Raw genomic sequence first — 18,604 nt, 5'->3', positions numbered from 1 at the left:
AATTTTCTTAGATAATTTCTTACTGAAAGAAATTACTTCTACCACATGACCAGAACAAACACAGCCTGGCTTGTCTGTATACTACTTCACAGATTCTGCTTTCATGTCTGGAGTGGGAGGGCACTGCACATTTAAATTTAATGTAAAAGAAATGCAACAACCATAATATTGTTGATGCTGGTGGTAGGGGCAGTGTTGGTTATAACAGCTAACATGTGCTAAGAGTTAACCACTGACCAAGCACTATTCTAAATCATTTGCAGGAATTTTCTTTCTCAACCCTCATAACCTTATGAAGTAGATAGTATATTAAATTGTTTACTGGATAAGGAAATGGAAAATTAAGAATATTCTTGTAATTTCTTCAAGGATAGTTGGTAGGAAAGGGAGCCAGTTTTATACCAGTTTGTTGTGCTCTACAACTTGAGAAATGTGGATAATTCAAAATTCATTTCTTCTTTGATTTACATTTCCCAACCAGATGTGGTGATGCATAATATCTACTTGTATTTCCAGCCTTCTGTGAGGCTGAGGCAAGGGGATTGCAAGTTTGAACTCCACCCTATGTCAAAATAAAAAAATAAAAAAATGAGCTGGAAATATAACTGTGAATGCCCTGGGTTTAATCCCTAGTGACACACACATACAAATACACACACACACACACACACAAACACCCCACATACACAAATCCTATGGGGTAATGTTTGAAGGGTATAAAGGATAGGAGAAAATTGAAAAAAAATTTTATTTTCTTGAGTCTGATTTTAAAATTAATTTTCTTATCCCTTTATACACTGTGCTTGGGCTAAGGGAGCTGAGGACAACAAGAAAGTGTTTGGCAGAAGCCAATGGTAGAAAGCAGATATGGATTTCATTAGTTACATTAGAATATTGGATCACTTAAATACATATCAGATTTTAGGACCCAGTTGCAGTACTAAGGACTAGGGTTATCCTTTGCAAATGGAGAATCTTATGTCTATTTATGTTTATGTCTTCCTGACACCCAGGTTCCTGTCAGTTGATCTGTGATATTTCATACTGTTGAGTTTTGAGAATCCCAACTCTTAATCTTGACCCAACAACCAGGACACGATATTTGTTTGCAAGTACAACCAAATATATTGGATTATATATCTTTAGCTGTTTATGTCTTTGGCTAAATTTTGTTGAAATGGCACCTTTTCAATAAATTGCCCCCAAACCGCTTTTTATTTAATATTTCTTTAATTTCTTCCTTCCTCTGCCACTTTTGATGCTTTTGATGGGTAATTTTCTGAGTTACTGTCTAAGATTTGTCAAGTATGAACTTCCTGGGAAAGAAGAAATTCCTGGGATTTGTGATTATTCCTTTTCTATGAGAGAGTGTGGCACTGCTGGCTTTCATTTATATTTCTGATATGGTTGTTTTTGTGAGATACAGTGCGACTTTCACAAGTGTGGTTGTCCATGTTGTTCTACAGCTTAGGATTTGAAATAAACTATAACTAAAAGGGGAAAATACAACTAAAAATATTTATTGCAGAAAATAAAAAAGTTAACCAAAGTATTTTATTGATACATTCTTGGACAATACCACAGAATTGAAAGAGAATGGAAAGGGAATTTTTCAGCAAGGATTTTCTTTTCTCCACTAAATTGGCACATAAGCAGCAAGATTAACGAAAGTACTTATTACAAACAGTAAAAAACATACATGCTGTTTTTTAAAGTCCTTATCACACTGGTCAGTCAGAGGGGGCATGAACAAAACCTCAAGACGTGAAAAATCCATATTCTTTCCTTCAAATAGCTTAATAATTATTAAAATTATTGCAAAATATCCATATACCCTAATTAAAATAACAAAAAGGAACACAAATACAAATATTGAACATAAATTATTAACATGTACTGTAAAATACATTACTAGCATGCATTCCAAAGATCAAGACCTCTATTCCATGTGACCAATGCTTTTCTTTTGTGTAACTATCACAAACCAAAGCTAGGTGGGGCATACTTTCTCAGCACAGTTTTTGGTCTTTAAATATCTTTTTGTCTAAAAAAAATAGCATGATTTGCAGTGGTACTGTAATCATAATTATACAGTCATGTACAGATGTATGCATGTCGTTTTTGTCTGCCGAGATCTTTTTAAAATTTTAATTGTTTTAAAATTTTCCCAATATTCCACCATCTGTGAGAATAGGGTTCTATGAAAACAGGGCAATCGAAAACAAACAGTGAACCGAGATACGACGTCAGATGGCAAAGTGCAAAAGTCCTCACAAACTGTACAGAAAATTTCAAAACCTTGCATCCTTGAAGGACATACGTAGAAAGACAGGTCAGCCCCACAACGGTCCTGTGGCTCTCCATGGTTCATCCTAAGGAGCCTGGGTGGGACTTGAGTCTCAACACTCCCTTTGGAAGGGAAGGTCCAGAATTGCAGCCTCATTGGCAGTGCTGATGCCAGTGACTTATTAAGCCAAGATAAAGTAAGGATTATTTCATAAAGCAGCTGTTTAGGACACTTGGATCCTCTAACATTGGTCTCCCAGCCGGGGAAGCTCCTCCAGTGATTGGAAGCGGGCAGGACCAAAAGAGTCCTATGCCAGGTTGGGTGACAGAATAACTGAGGGTCTTCCTCCTCCATGGTTCCATGGAATGGAACAGGTTAGATAACCAGGTTGTTATAACTGACATACTTCTTTTTTGCAGCAGGGCCTGAAAAAAGAAATTAAAAGAGTCAGTTGTGGCAGTGACCCTCTTTTGCACAGGTAGAAGTAGAACTAGACCTGTGATGACTTGTGGTACAAGGTTAAGGTGGGATGAGGAACCTTGGAGGAACATACACAACTTTGGATTCCTCTGTTTCTAAGATTTTGTTAAACCATCTCAATTATTTTTTCTGAGATGTATCCAGCCTCCCTCTTTTTGGTAGGTGAGGCTAGTAAATTTATCAATGGTTGTCACACTTTCTATTTAGCCAACCCTAAGCTTAAAGAGTCCATCCATATTGCATTAAATTTCAGCCTGTGATCCTCCGCCAGACCTTTTCGTAACAAATGTCCTATGCTTGGGAAAGGTTTGTCTTGAGTCACTGGAATTAATTTAGGTTGACAAGAGATTGGGTCAGCCAGAATGCCTTCTCTAGTTCTCAATCACACAATCAAATGACTATAGATCTAATTTTGTTATGATCAGTACATTTAAAATGGTAATTTGCAAAACTATTTTGATTAAGGTTTGACACTCATTTAAACCTGCCAGGTGTCTCAACATGCACAGTCTGCATTTTTTTTGTTGTTACATGTAGAACAAATTATTTTTCTATTTGGTCAAGTGATCAGAATTCTCCTCCTAGTAGTAAATACGTGTCAGTGGCCTCTCATATGGCAGATATAGGGTTAGATACTGAAGAAGGGTTCATGTGAATTTAGAGGAACTGAGAAGCTGCATTAGCAAATTAAGACAGAGTTTTATCTGGTCTTTGAGTGATGCTTCCAATATGGTATAGATACATATATGCACAGTTTGTTTTTCAAAACACCATGCACTGTCTTAGAAGACTGTTCTTATATTTTGGATTCAAAATTAAGATTTCTTTCCTAGGAATTCCAATTGGAAGGCTCATTTCTCTGTTATACCTTGTTAACTAACATGAAAGGAAAAATAGAGTTACATAAAATTGAGGGTCTCCTAAAAAATCTCGTCATGCGATTTCAGCCATGATGTATTTTTGCTTGATAACTGCATGGCCTCAGTTCAATAATGCCCAAGTCTTCTAAGAAGTCTTCATCTGTGTTACAATATTTAGTCTTCAACAGTATTCTTGGTTTGGATACAAGGGGAAAACTTTCTGAAGGTATTTCTTTATTTACAGTGTCATAGTGAGAAAATCTCAGCGGACACTTGAAAATCATAGTCACAGCATGATTTGTCAAATGCCAACCTGCTAATTATCCTTAGGATCAAAGGGGAAATAAAGGAAACAAGGAACCTGGAAGCTTGTCCTAACCTAAATATCTGAGACTGACTCTGTTTTGTGATTAATTATAAAATTGTTTTTCATATAAGTGTAACTCTCTAGTAGAAAAGAAGTAATTGACATTTCTTTAATGGGTTACTACAGTGCACCAGTCACTAAGGAAGAGCCTTTAGTGAAAGAATAATAAATTAGAAAATAACATCCCTATGTTGTAGAACAGAGCACTGCTTTGATTAAAATAAAATCCATACCAAGTCATGTTTAAAAATTAAAAGTTATGATTTGCAGAATACAATGGAATTTACCGGCGCTTTGCGTGGATTACCTTCTTGTGTTCTCAGATAGCCTATAGATGAATACCATTTATAATTTCAATTGCACATGGGAAGGATCTGAGGCTTAGAAGGTCTGGCACTCTAGACCTAGGCTACATTGTACTTGAGTCTGCACTTTCCTCTTTAGGTCACAGTAGGAAGACCATGCTCTAGCTGGACTTTTGACTCTGATGGAGATCCATGGTGTGATTAGCCCAATACCATGATGCTGAATTTCTTGGAGCCTTTGTAAAATGGGGAGATTAATCCTTACCCTGCATTGATGATACAAATATTTGAATTATTCCAGTTTTTCATTGGAGAATATAATGTATAAATATATTTTTAAGTTAAAAATTTGTATACAAATGATAAGCCTCCATATGTGGTTTCTTAGCAAAATTGCTTAGATAACTCCCAGCAAAATTATAATGAAGTCCATGCATTTCCTAGAATGGCAATATATGTACCTTCCACAACAGTGTCCAATGTATTATAATTTTATTTCCAAAGGATTTTAGTCTTATGGTTAAATAAAATAAATGCCCATGATATTTCCATTTATTGGGATAGCAAGGTAGTTTATGGTCCAGGAAAGAAAACAGTTTATCTCACAATAGTTGTCCAGTGAAATACTTGTTAAAGAAATACACTTTTTAGTTTTATAATAGCTAGATCTGTTTTTTTTTTTTTTTAGTTTGTCTGTTTTTTGGTCTTTTTTACTTATGATGTTATAGCTTTTAAAGAAAAACAATGGTAGATGACATTGTTCCTATTGAAACAAGGTATCTTGAAAAGTTGGTATCTACAATAAATGTAAAGGACACTGGTTTATGCATCACTGATGCACATCTGCTACTTAAGATAGGTCAGATCTTCCAGCTCATTCTTGGTATGTTGTCAAAATGAACACTCAAGTTGATACTAACTTTGAGTTATGTAGTTGTTTCCTTCTTAATGTTTTTTCAATTTCATTTCTCAAAGTGTATTCTGTGGAACATTTGTTCCAATTTTAGTATATATGCTCTGAACTGAGCACTTCTGTGGAACATTTGTAACTCAGATTAAAGGAAGTATGGAAAAAAAGAAAAGAAAAATGGAAAAGGAAAAGAATCTCACAAATATTATTTTGGAGAAACACTAATAAATAGGATTCTCTCCCACCCCACTTTTAATTTCTTTGTTTTGTAAATAATAAGAATTTTGATAGTATATTAGCTATATGGTACATGTCCTGTAGAGGATTTTTTTCTAAATTAAATATATAGCAGGTTATGGTGGCACAAACATGTAATACCAGCACTTGGGAGGCTGAGGCAGGAGGATTGCCCCTAGTTCAAGGCCAATCTGGGCCACAAAGTGAGTACAAGCCCAGCCTGAAGTACAAAGTAAGACCCTGTCTCAAAAAAAAAAAAAAATTAAATGTGTTTATATAGATGTATATGTGTGGAAGTAAATGTATGAAATGATTCAAACATCTATAAAAGGTAAATCAAGAAAGTATATCATATCCCTGAATATAACACATGCAAATATTGACATCTTTTATTCCTGCTGTACGCAGATGGGTAATAAGTACAGTTGAATCCATCCCTACTCTTCAACTCCACCTCAGTTCTTTCCTCAACCCTCCACAGCTACTGTCTTGAAGCTGACACACGTTGTGCTAGTTCATGTTTAGTTGCCCATAACTACAGATAGTACTGATTTATGTGTTTTAAAGCATACAAGATGATCCTTCTTTATGGGTGAGTAGTACTCCATAAAAACACATCTTTATCCATTTATCAGTTGATGAGCTTTCAGGCTGTTTCCAAGATTTAGCTATTGCAAACTGTGCTGCTATACACATGGGTGCACAGATATCACTGTGGTATGATGCTTTTTAGTTCCTTTTGGAAGATACCAAGAAGGGGGATAGCTGGGTCAAAAGGAACCTATAGTTTTAGTTTTTTGAGGAATCTCCACACTGATTTCCACAGTGGTTGCACCAGTCTACACTCCCACCAACAGCGGAGAAGGGTTCTTTTTCTTCCCACAGCCTCGGCAGCATTTGTTATTCACTGATTTCTTAATAAAACCATCCATTCTGGGATGAGATAGAATATCAGTATTAATTTGCATCTCTCAGATGACCATTGTTGTTGAAGATTTTTTCATATATTTATTTGCTGTTTGTATTTCTTTATCTGAGAAGTGTCTTTTCATTTCAGATGCCCATTTTTGGACCGGGTCTTTAAATGTGTGGAGTCTGATTTTTTTGTTCTTTATATATTCCTGATATTAGTCCTTTGTCTGAAAAGTCCTTTGTCTGAGCTGATAAGTTTTTTCCACTCTGCGTTGTCTTGTCACTCTGTTGGCAACTTCTTTTGCTGTGCAAAAGCTTTTTACTAAGCTTTTTAATAAGGTGAGATCCTAGTTGTTGGTTCTTTGTCCTATTTCCTGTGTGTTCGGGGTTTTGTTCATAAAATTTTTGCCTACAACAATGTCTTCAAAAGTTCTACCTATTTTATCCTCCAGCAGATTTAGTGTTTCTGTTTTAATATTTAGATATTTGATCCATTTCAATTTTAGTTTAGGGCATGGTGACATTTCTAGGTAAATGAATGCACCTTGGGACCATACTCTTAAGTGAAATAAATCAGATACACTTGCATAAATATTACATTATTTCTCTGGTGTGAGAAACTGATAGAGTAAATAAGGACCAAAATGTATAATAGATATTTTGAAATAGAGAGAAAATGTTTGGATGGGAAGGGGAACTAGGAAGAGGGGAGATGGAAAGGAAAGAAGGGAAAACAAAAAAATAGAAAAGAAAGAAAATGTAAACAAATATTTGTACATAAGGAAGGTAAGAGAAGTTGAAGGGAGGAAAGGGGAATGGGAAAAAAGAAGAAGATATATCATGTACAGGTACAAATTCCTGATGATGAATGTGATCATTGTGTATATCTAAAATGTACTCATAAGATTAATTAAAAATCATGCAAAAGATCTTATTCTCTGCATAATCATTTGCAACCTACTTTTCAAATAATGCATTTTGAAATTTATTTTTGCTGATTTGGTAATTATTTTTACTGTATAATTTTCTCATACAGCAAAATTGCTATAACTCTTTCTTTCTATTGATGAACTTTACTTCCCAAATTTTTCAGTACCAAATGGTGCTGGAGTAGATGACATTTGAAAAAACAACATCATTAACACAATTGAATGACAAAGGAATAATTCAAGAGAAAATATTTGCCATATATTTGCTGACAAAGGATTGATACCAAAAATTATTTAATTTATGCAAATGATTGAATAAGAGACTCTAATTTTTAGAAAATCCTTTAAAAATATAACAAGGCAATTGGTAGATGAAATACAAATTAATAAAAATTCTCAATATTAGCCAATTAGAGAAATACAAAAAAACAGTAAGATAGCATTTTATGTCCATATCATTACAAAGAAACAGTGAATCAATACTAAGTTTTTATGAGGGTATACAGAAGAGGGGACTCTTGTGTCCATACTGATAGAGAATGTAAATTTGTAAATAACTAGAAAATGTAAAAATATGTACATCATTGGTTCAGTAATTTCACTTCTGGATAATACCTGACACCTTTCCACATGTACACATAGAAGTGTGTGCCACTTTCCAGAGATTTTAATATAATTTATTCTGCCCATATCAGAAGAGCAAAGTGGGCCAAATATAAGTTATTAAAGAACAGTATGAATGAATCAGAAAATACCTGCCGCCTCATCAAAAAGGCATAATGACCATGGAATGTTACCTCAACAGGTACATATTCTATTTTTAGAAGAGGAGCCAGACTTCTGTGTTTTTAGGTTAAAGTTCATTTCTCATTAAGGCATCCAACAAATATTCATTGAACACTAAAATTTGGTGGGCTCTATTCTAGATATTGGGACAATTCAGTTTTCAGTAGATAGTTTTAAATCATGTAAGACGTTTAACAAGTAGAAAACAAAACAAAAGCCAGAAACAAAATAGAGCCCAGATGAAATCTCTAGGCTGTGAGTTCGCAACTCCTTGATGCTATCTGCATGGTTTTCCAAGTTCATTTGAATATACTGCACCCTGTTTTTTCCTCCCTTTTTAGTGACCTCCTTTATACGCTACACAAGACTACACTTTGAAAATCATGTGGTACTTCTTAAATCTTGATTATACCTCTTTCGTCTGTTGTGTGTTGTGAAGCTCAACAAACTTTGGAATAGTGATTTATTGCAGGATGCAACTTTGTCCAAGTTAATTTTTCTATGAACTCATTCTAAGCATTGTGTGTGCCTCCCCACTCCTTTACTATTTCCCTATCCACTATGATTTTTAGTCACTGTTTGTTCATAAATACTTCACCTGAGAGTGATTCTTCATATTATGGTGTGCAGTTACTAAAAAGAAAAAGAAATACTTGAGAGTAATCGCTTCTGTGATCAGTGATCTGTTTCTTGTCTCTTTATATCATTTGTTAGCTGCCTTTAGCCCAGCACTTAATGGGAAAAGAGATGTTATCTTCAACTGTTCTCATTTGAGAATTTAAAAAACCTAGAAAACCTACAGTATTTTGTTCAGAAAAAGTAATTTATTTGGTTGTGATTTCCCCCTTTTAAAACTGATTAGAGTAGCACATTACTTAGTCAACAATATGCGAAGCTGAACAAGAAGAAACATGATTACCACAGAATGAGGCATTCAGTTTTGTCAATTCAATTCTCAACTAAAAACCTGCATCTCCCCTGCTCCCCACACCCAGGTTCCCAGCAACAGTCTCCCTAGAGAATTCTAGACTATTTGTCTTCATGTTTGTTAGCTGGACTTGTTAACATAAGGATCTTGGCAGCAGTGAAAATGTAATCAATCAGTAGAACAGCTCAATATTCCAAATCACCATTATTATAATCTAGTTGCAAAAGCTCCAAAATCTGGATATTTGTCTATCTTTTCAATCATCTGTATAAGAAAATATTATTTAGCACCTACTAAATGCCAGTTACTCTAATAGAGGCTAGCCATACAAAACAGTCATACAAAATGCTGTGGGTTCACTTTTCATTCATAGTATAATTTAAATGATTTAACATTTTACTATATAGGGCTGCCAGGTGTCATCAGCAAGGGGGTGATATTTCTTTTTTTTTCTACTTCCTGTGCTAAATAAGGGAAGAGTCATAGACCAGCTTTCTATTGAGAGGAATCTCCAAAGCAAGTTGGCAGCCCTCAACAAAGCCCTCAACAAAGTTGAGTGTTCAGTGGATGAGACGCAGCAGAGCTGCTGGGACCCGATCAGTATATTTGCAGACAATAGCAGAGAGAAGTAGTGCCTTACAAAACCTAAGAAAAGAGGGATCAGGTGCTTGGTGCTTCCACTGTTTTTACCAGGGACACATAACGGAACTTGTATGATAATATAGAAAATGATTCTATGCCTGTGAAAAACACTTAAAGATATTGTACAAGGGGTCATGAATGTCTTAGGTGGGGCCTAGGAAGGCATCATAGAAAAAGGGAGATTTGATCTCAGCCCTGAAAAATGAGGTAGCGTAAGGCAGGTACAAGACAATATGAAAGCTTGCTGTGCTTCCAACGAGGAGCATGAGGAGGAAGCAAAGAGTAACGGAGCTCAAGGCTGGGAGGCGAGGCAGGGCCAGGTAAATGACTTCAATATGTGTGCGTGTTACCATACTAAATTTGGAGAATTACAAAGGGAAACATGGACTAGTCAAAGTTCCACTGGTTAGTTTTCTAATGAAAGTTTTCCTAAAAGGCCTTTTAATGCAAATCCATAGGTGAACCATTTATGGTTTTGAAAAAGATCCTCACATTTCCTTCCTAGAGCTTTCTTCTTTACCTTTTCCCTCTTATTGGTCACTTGCTCATTGTTCCAGGTTTAGTTTCAAGTTCACTCACTGCAGGTGGCTTTCCTATTCCCCAGACAGGTTGGATTTCCAGGCTCTGGTCTCCTCACCTCCCTCTTGTGCCTTCCTCATGCTTAACCACAACCCTTATTTTTCACAGGTGTCTCCAACAGCAGAAACACAAATGTTAGAATGGTAGAGACAACTTTTTGAGTGCATAGGAAGTGTCTGATACTTGTCTATGCATATTTATTGAACATGTGGCTATAGAGGGGTCTTTGCTTTCTGAAGTCACTGTCAGCTCTAGGAGGACCTTAGAAAACATGAATGAAACAAAAAACTTGTGTGGAACTCTCATGGAATTTGGTTTCCCCTTCCTCCTCAGAATCATCTTTGGTCCTTCTGTATCCAAAGTGTACTATGAAAATAGCTCCTCAGATTTCATTTGTGACTTTTAAATTACAACATTCTTTGTTCCCTTTTTAGTATCCAAGCAGGGCCAAAACAACCTGGCTGAAATTGAGAAATCAATTTTCAGTCTACCATAAAAAGAGTAAATGAACATTCTAGTGTTGCTTTAAAAAAATCTAATTTGTACTTTAAGATGTAAAGCATCAAGCAGAGGTTTCCATGGTTCTTAGAAGATGCATTTGAAGCAAATAGACAGAATCCCTGTCTTGAAATATCTTTAGGCTTGGCTAAGCTAAAATCTGAGTAATTTGACTGAAGCTGTATATGTGTTGCTTTGGAAAAAAAAAAGAGAGAGATACAGTAAATTACTATATCAAAGAAAGGACTTTTTTATTATGCACTTTACTTGGGCTTTGGAAAGCTTTTGTGCATTTTGCAATTTCAATATATTATAAATGCAAGCATTCTGGAACATATTATGGATGCAGTGCAATGATGCATCAAAGATTGAGGCTATGCACCAAAGTCTGTCTTAGGGGTAATGTGAAAAATAAGGCACTAGTGATAAAAGAGCAGCAGAATAGTACTTAGTGCCGCTGGATGACAATTTCCTGTTGAATTTTAAGCCTTGGTATTTTGGGACAGCAGACACATAGCCTGTTTATTTGTTCTTTTATACATGTTTTCCAATCTTTACTAAGAGCTCACAGTGTGCTAGTAGCATGGCCATAAACCAGTAGTCCAAGGTAGAGAAAAATATTCTCTATCCTGGACAACTTCTAGTTCATTGAAATTCAACACATATTTATTGGCCAGCTACTATATGTCAGATATAATTATAGGCAATGGTACTATAACTATGTTACATAGAAAGTATAGTCCCTGTTTATATGGAGCTTAATTAAATTCTACTGATGAAGACAAATTATTGAAAAAAAAGATTCAGCGAAGTATATTCTGTCAAGTTGCCACACTCACTGAATTAGCAAGTACTATCATTGTTCCTAGAAGAAATACAGTTAGGTGCCTACAAGCCTCTAGTCATAACAACTTTCTTTTATATGTACATTTAAAAACATTTTCATATACATTGTTGATTCATTAGCATTGCATTCAGAACTAATGACTTAATGTTCGTATTTATTTTCCCATACATATTTATTTTCTTCATTCACGTATATGAGACCTTTACTGCACTTAAGAATACTAGGTAGCACTGTAGCAGTACACCTGGGGGCAGTTTTAAAAGGCAAAATCACCAAGAAAAACACCCCAAAGGAAGAATAGGTGTTAAATTGAGAAAAGGATTCCTGTTTTCATATGAGAAAAGAAATTGCAATGTCACCCTGTTTGTGTCAGCTGGAAACATGTGCCCAGAGTGACTCAGATATGTCACTGCTAAGCACATGGCTGTGAATGATCTTGAAAGTGCTGCAAATGTTAATTTCAGAATTAAAAATCAACTTTAAATAGTAGGTGAATTTGCACATATGGAATCTTAACAGCACAATCACAAACACCATGATAAAAGCAGCCCGAGGGGGTTAGGTTGAGGTTTCAGTGCCATGGGGATGAAGTTGGTGCTCAGGCCACTACACTCTTTGTACCAGTGTGTGTCAGGTACCCAGTGCTGTCCAGTGCCCAATGGTGCTAGCCCTCTGTCCTGAGGGAATTTCCCAGCTGCTGGCAAGATTTATCTTGCCTCAAGAATTTTCCCTTCTCCCCTTTGCAGCACTAACTACTACTACTTTGGTTGAGGAAATAAATGGTATTTTGAGGGCAACGATAGACCCTGAACTGGATAAGTCTTACTAGTGTGAGTACCAGAACCCTCAAGTCTTTGATTTGGGGTTTCTCTGTCATTTGGATCTAGTATAGGTCATTTGCGTTACCAAGGGTGTGAGATATGGTCAAACAGACTGCATTTCCATTATCTCCTTTGAAGAAATTTGTTTGGGAAGAGCACTTTGTTTGGTTATGGTTTCTTTCAGTTTGTTGTTTATCTAACATGGACAATTCAATCTGATTACCTATGTGGGTGCATCTTGGCTGATTGGTCAACTTAGAACTACAAGCCCAAGAACAAGAAAGAAATGAATTTCTTTTTTAAAAATTAATTTTATTGGTACATTTTAGGTATATAATATAATGGCATTCATCATTAGAAATTTGCACCTTTACATAATCTCTCTTGGTTCTTATTTTTTCCCTATCCGCCTGCCCTCCCTTCAACTCCTGCATCCCTCCCTATTTACAAAGACTCTGTTTCCGAAGTCTTTGCCCCCTTTCTTCCTATTTCACATCATCTATTACACCTTTTAGTCCTTATTTACACTTTCAGTTTCTCACACTAGAGAAATTATGTTATCTCCACATGTGTGTCCTATGAAATGAATTTCTTTTGTAATACTGTCTGACCCTGACATTTTTTGGAATTGGAGAAAAATGATCTGAAAATGGGTCCAGAAAATATCATGAGGTAAAGTCGCCATGATAAACCACCCCCAAAATTCCTAGTAACAATTTTGACCATGGTTCTGGTGCCCGTTCTATTTTTTTGGTAGAGATTTCTCCTGCAAAACATTGTTAAACTCACGATGACTTTCGATAGCTACTGAATAAAATCTTTTCTCCTCCCCATCTCCTCCCCTCAATGCTCATCTCTCTGACATTGGCTTTTTGGGGGATGAGCTTCTGGATCTGCGTATGTTAACAAATGTGGAGATCATTTCTACAGATCTATCAAGGTCAGTGGTAGTTAATTCAGAGAGGATATTTTGGCAGAGATTTGAAGGAGGTGAGAGAAGCCATGTTCATCCTTAGCTCATAGAGCAAGCCAGAGGCACAAAGCCCTGAAACTCAAAGGCCAAGATGGCTGGAACAGAGTGAGTGACCAGAAGTGGGTAGTACGCACAGAGAATTTAAGGCCTGGTGAGGTGTGCCAGCCTAAATTTGTGCTCAGAGGAAATGGCAACAAAATTGTCTGAGGAATTCAAAATGTGTCAAAGAGGAGGGGATGTTGAGCTGCCTCTTGAGCAGTGTAGCTTTCAGTCAGGCTTAGGTATCAGAGAAAACTTGCCATTGAAGAATATTCCAGGTGGAGACACTACCTTGACAAAGGCATGTTCTTTGAAAAAGCTTTAGAGAAAACTGCAAAAGATTAAAAATTTGATACAGAATTCATGCAGAGGGGGGAAAAAGAATGCTAGAAAAGAGACAGGTAGGGAGATTAGCCTTATTATCAAGGGTTTTGTTTGCAATACTGGGGATTGCACCCAGAGCCTTCACAATGAATTAAATCCCAGGCCCTGTTAAATTTTTTTAATTCTTAAATTTTGAGACAGGGTTTTGCTAAGGTGCCCAGGATGAGCTTGAATTTATGATCATTCTGCTTTAATCTAGAGATTACAGGTATGTGCTATCGTGATTGGTAAGGGTAAGGGTATTTCCAATCACATACAGGGGTTTAGATATTAGCGTGAACTGTGAGTTCAGCAGTAGTTGAAATTTCTAGTAGCATCCTGGAGGATTGATTGAGAATGGGTGTATACATGGACATCAGCAGGTACAGGGAAGGGAAGTAACTAGAATTTGATGGAATAATTAGGAGTCTGTGGCATGTGGAATTCCTAGTCAAAACCACAGTGCAGTTCTAGAAGGACAAGCATCTCACAGAGCTACCACTGCTTTTACCCACACCATGTTCCCTTAGCACTGAGATATGGAATTTCTAAAGCTATTTCCACCATTAAGAGTCACTGAGAAAGTACCCTTGAAGGAGACATTGGGACTGGAGCCCTTTCCTGTCCCTTTCCTTCCTGGCTGCCTTGTGGTGGGCAGCCACCACATGTGCCTCACCATGATGCTTTGCCTTGCCACAGGCCCAAATGGGCAAAAGGGCCAGTTAGCCATTTTCATACAGAGCTACCTTAAGGCAAGAGCTATTTTTTTCATTTGTTTATTTTAAATCTGGGAAAGGGATATGTATGCAATGACAGTCAAATTCTCTTAAATTCAGTTGTCCTTTTTTTTTTTTTTTTTTTTCCTGAAATGGAATCTAGTTATATTGTACAGGCTGGCCCCAAACTCCTGGCATACAGTGATCTTGCTTCAGCTTTCCAAGTGCTGGGACTACAGGTGTGGGCCACCATGACTGGCTTAGTAAGTAGCCTCTTGTTTTGACTGAAGATCTCAGAGGAGTAGGAGAGATTCACAAAAGAGGAAAACCAGGAAGGCATCTGGCCTGGGAAGAGATGAAGGACAAGCCTGGTAAGACAAAGATGGGGCCTCAGAGCTACAGTTCTGTTCAGGATTAAAAATGGCTGTGTAGGCATTCAGGTGGCTGTGTTGGCCTGTAGGAGAAGATGGTGGTCTCCACAGCCAATTTCTGCAGAAATTTTGGAATATTCATCACATGGTGAGAAAGATGACTCAGAGGATGTCCTATTCATTGATTCAGAGTCCCCTCACAATACCACATGGATTTTGGGCTGGATACAAGGCAGATAATGGACAGACTGGTCAACCTAAGGGTGAAATCAACAGAGCCCATCTTGTGTACACCCCAGAAACAGACAGCCAAGCTTCCTAGGACTCCAGAAGATTCAGCAAAGAAGAAACTTTTAAGAGGCAGACTAGCAGAAAGACTAAATGGACTGAAAAATTGAGAGAGATCTGCCATTTCTTTATGGAGACATCAGTGTGTTTCATATCAAAAGACTTTCAGGTAGAAAATCTGGTATATTAATTGTGAAAATTCTAGAGCTACATGTGGAATGCACCATGCAAGTTGCCATGTGTGAGCAGTTATTAGGCCCGCCATTCCCCATCCCTTCCCAAGGTGTGACCCCTGGGCCTGGAGCCAATCTAAAGGTTCTCTTTACTTGGGAGAATGCAGGCTACCTCCAGGGGCATCCCCAGGACATCATACACATTTTCCCTCCCTGGCACAAACTTATTGTCCCAAATGGAAGTTGTCCTGTTATTCTGAATACTTACTTTTGTCAGAAATTTGTTGCCAAAGAAGACCCAGAAACAACCCATGAAGTGTACTGTTGGGATATACCCCTTCCAAGAAGAAACATCATTTTGGCTCAGATTTTTAGAATTAAGGATATAACAGATAATTCACCTGAAATCCAGGTTGTACATAATGGCCAGGCCACCACAAGTACAGACTGGACCCATGGTCATGAAGAGGCAAAGCAGTACCTCACAGCTGGCACTTTCTCAAAGAATTCTCTCCTGGATATGGTGGAAAGCCAGGGAGCTACCCCATATTCAGAAGTGGGTGTTCGAGTGGTGGTACAGAGAGTTTACTTCCTTCCTGGCAGAGACAGCTCCAGAGGCCAGCAGGGGAGTGGCTCAGGGTATGCAGACCAACCAGGAACTTGAGACTGTCTTCTGGTACAAGATGCCTATGGAATCTTCGGTGAAGTGCAGTTGGAGTGTGCCGTCTTGATGGACAGAGAGTTGGAAGGGCACTCCTGCAGTCTGGTGGGCTTGAAGTTTCTACAGAAGGCCACCAGAGGAAGGAATGAATTTGGGAGTATTGCCTCCCTTTCAATTTCATTGAAGAGTTTAAATAGTAGTGGCAGTAGTTCCTCTCTAAATGTCTTGTAGAATTCATCAGTGAAGGCATCAGGACCCGGGCTTTTCTTAGTTAGGATCCTGAAGAGATTGAAAAGGAAGAGGATGCTACTACTGAAAAGGCTGTGACCAAGGGGGAATTCCAGGCTGAATGGACTTCACCAGCTCCAGAGTTCACTGCCACCCAGCCGAAGGTTGCAGACTGGTCTGAGGGTGTGTAGGTGCCCTCTGTGCCCATGCAGCAGTTCCTTACAGAAGACTGGAGTGCTCAACTGGCCACAGAAGAATGGTCTGCAGCCCCCACTGCTCAGGCCACTGAGCAAGTAGGAACCACCACTAAGTGGTCTTGAGCTGTTTGTTCTGCAGACACTTAAGCAAAATGGAAACAAGGTTGATGGAAAATAGAACACAAGTTTCTAAAAAAAAAAAATCCAATAATAATAATAAATGAGCAACCCTCTAAATTAGTAATCATCTTTATTTTTCAATAAAAATGCCTGAAGATAAAACTGATTTTATATCTACTCTATCTAGTCTGCTTTCATTATCAAGACATTGATTAAAGCATACAGAGGGAAAACAACAGACTATAGCGAGGCACGATCTATTTGAACAATGAAGGGTTAACCATTGCCAGCACTACTGCCCCAAACACCTTCCCTTCACCTACCAAAGTAAAATGTATTTAAAACCTTCATACTATACTTGCCACTATTCAACAAAAATAAAATAACATTATTGCTAATTAGTTAAGGGGAAAAAAATAGTTGTGTATTTTGGGATCCTGGCTATGGACTATAGAGTTTGGGATCTAGTATAGATAAGAGAAGTTTGAAAAAGCTTCATTAACATACCAAATGTCTACCATGTTTTAAACATGGGTTGTTGGGGATACGGAAGGAGAATGATACATCCCTGTCTTCCAGGAGCTTGCAATCTAATAAGCCAGATTCCTCCTCCCTGTGGCTAGACTGGACATGGGGGTAAAGCTTGAATATGGAAGTCCCATCTCATACATATCCTTCTACCATGTGTGAAAGTAGGCAGCTCACACTCAAAAGTTGGCTTTGAATGACCTAATATGTCATTCTTAACCTTCAAACTTTGAGGTGATTGGAAGTTCCTTTTTCTTCTTCTATTTGAATATTAATTTGTTTATTTACCAACTTCTTATAATCAAATTAAAATTAAAATAACTGAACTTCAGTGGTTTTTGTTTAAGAAAATATTTTAAAATTAAAATAGTAAATCTGAAATTTAGTACATTACTAGGAAAATGACATTCAGAATGTTAAAATAAAAAAGCCAAAACTATATGTATAAAGATGTTTATGGAAATGTACACTATTTATAATTTTTAAATCACTTTTTAACTTTCTATTTAATATTACTGCATCAATATTAAAAGCATTGGATGTGAAATAGCATTGAGATTTTTGTAAGTTACAGTTGTTAGAAGATACATTTGTAAGTATTTAGGTATATTAGTGTCATATTATCTGAAAGCTGCTTATAAACAGTTCATGAAGAAAATGTATATTTGTACATGTGTTCATCAGCTTTCTGTTACTGTAACAAAATGAGAAAATCAACTTGAAAGGAGGAGAGGTTTATTTTGGCTTACGGTTTCAAAGGTTTCATTCAGTTGGCTCTGTTGTCTTTGGGCCTGTGGCAAGGCAGAACATCATGGTGAGGGACATGTGGTGGCTGCCTGCCTTAAGGCAGCCAGGAAGCAAAGGGACAGGAAAGGGCTACAGTCCCAATGTCTCCTTCAAGGGTATTTTCTCAATGACCCTTAAAGGTGGAAATAGCTTTAGAAACTCAGTATGTCTATTCAATTGTTTTATGAGTTTGGCTTTTAAACTATGTGAATCAACATATCAGGATGGATTAGTGATGTCTATTGTAAAGTAGGAAATGCATGGTGCCTGCCAGATAATTGGCTAATCTGGTCTAAGTCTTGCTTCACACAGTGAATTTTGTCACCTGAGGGGCTTGCCTAATCCATTGTTGGAAACTAATTAACAGATATTCAGTTACCTTTAAACAGAGAATTATCATTGATATGCAGGGATTGGTAGAAGTGAAGATGTGAAAACCATGCCCTGGGTCAGCAGGATCATTAGGGACTGCTGCCTTTCCTGTCTTTTCTAACTCAAGTCATTTTTTTTTTCCTGTGTGTTCATGCCAATGTGTGTGTGATGGCCTCGGCATTTATTTATCCAAATAAACAGTGTTAAAGATTGAGAAATCATAGAACTTGAAGAAAAAGGAAAGAATTTTATAACAGTCCCTAGAGATTATACAGAGAGAACTACTTCCTTGATAAAATCCATGCCAGAAGAACACATAGGAGAGCAAAAGAGGCGTGAGGGCAGAGATACACTCTGACTGTAGGTTGCTGATGTTCTGGAATATTCTTCCCCCTGATATT

The 18,604-nt window shown here is 37.2% G+C and overlaps 1 protein-coding gene, 1 long non-coding RNA gene and 1 pseudogene across 4 annotated transcripts in view; 2 read left to right on the top strand and 1 right to left on the bottom strand.

Annotated features, from left to right (window-relative positions):
- Grm7 (glutamate metabotropic receptor 7) overlaps window positions 1-18,604 on the bottom strand; it is a 996,496-nt gene that overhangs the window by 8,986 nt on the left and 968,906 nt on the right. For 2 of the 3 annotated variants that reach the window (XM_004854246.4, XM_013075649.3), the window contains one exon: window positions 1,505-2,712. The exons of the other annotated variant lie outside the window; for it this stretch is intronic. Coding sequence is in view for 1 of the 2 variants with exons in the window: in XM_013075649.3 (XP_012931103.1) it covers window positions 2,663-2,712 (50 nt within the window). In the remaining variant the exon portion in view is untranslated. Of the gene's footprint in view, window positions 1-1,504; window positions 2,713-18,604 lie in introns of those variants that run through there. 3 annotated transcript variants of the gene reach the window in all.
- LOC110351074 (uncharacterized) overlaps window positions 1-18,604 on the top strand; it is a 136,942-nt gene that overhangs the window by 76,373 nt on the left and 41,965 nt on the right. The window lies entirely within an intron of this gene.
- LOC147826377 (DNA repair-scaffolding protein pseudogene) lies at window positions 14,491-16,775 on the top strand (annotated as a pseudogene).

This window comes from Heterocephalus glaber, unplaced genomic scaffold (assembly GCF_053883595.1).
Source record: "Heterocephalus glaber isolate CG9 unplaced genomic scaffold, H.glaber_assembly_v1.0 deba00001472, whole genome shotgun sequence".
Taxonomy (NCBI): Eukaryota; Metazoa; Chordata; class Mammalia; order Rodentia; family Bathyergidae; genus Heterocephalus; species Heterocephalus glaber.
This window is presented reverse-complemented; position numbering and strand designations above follow the sequence as displayed.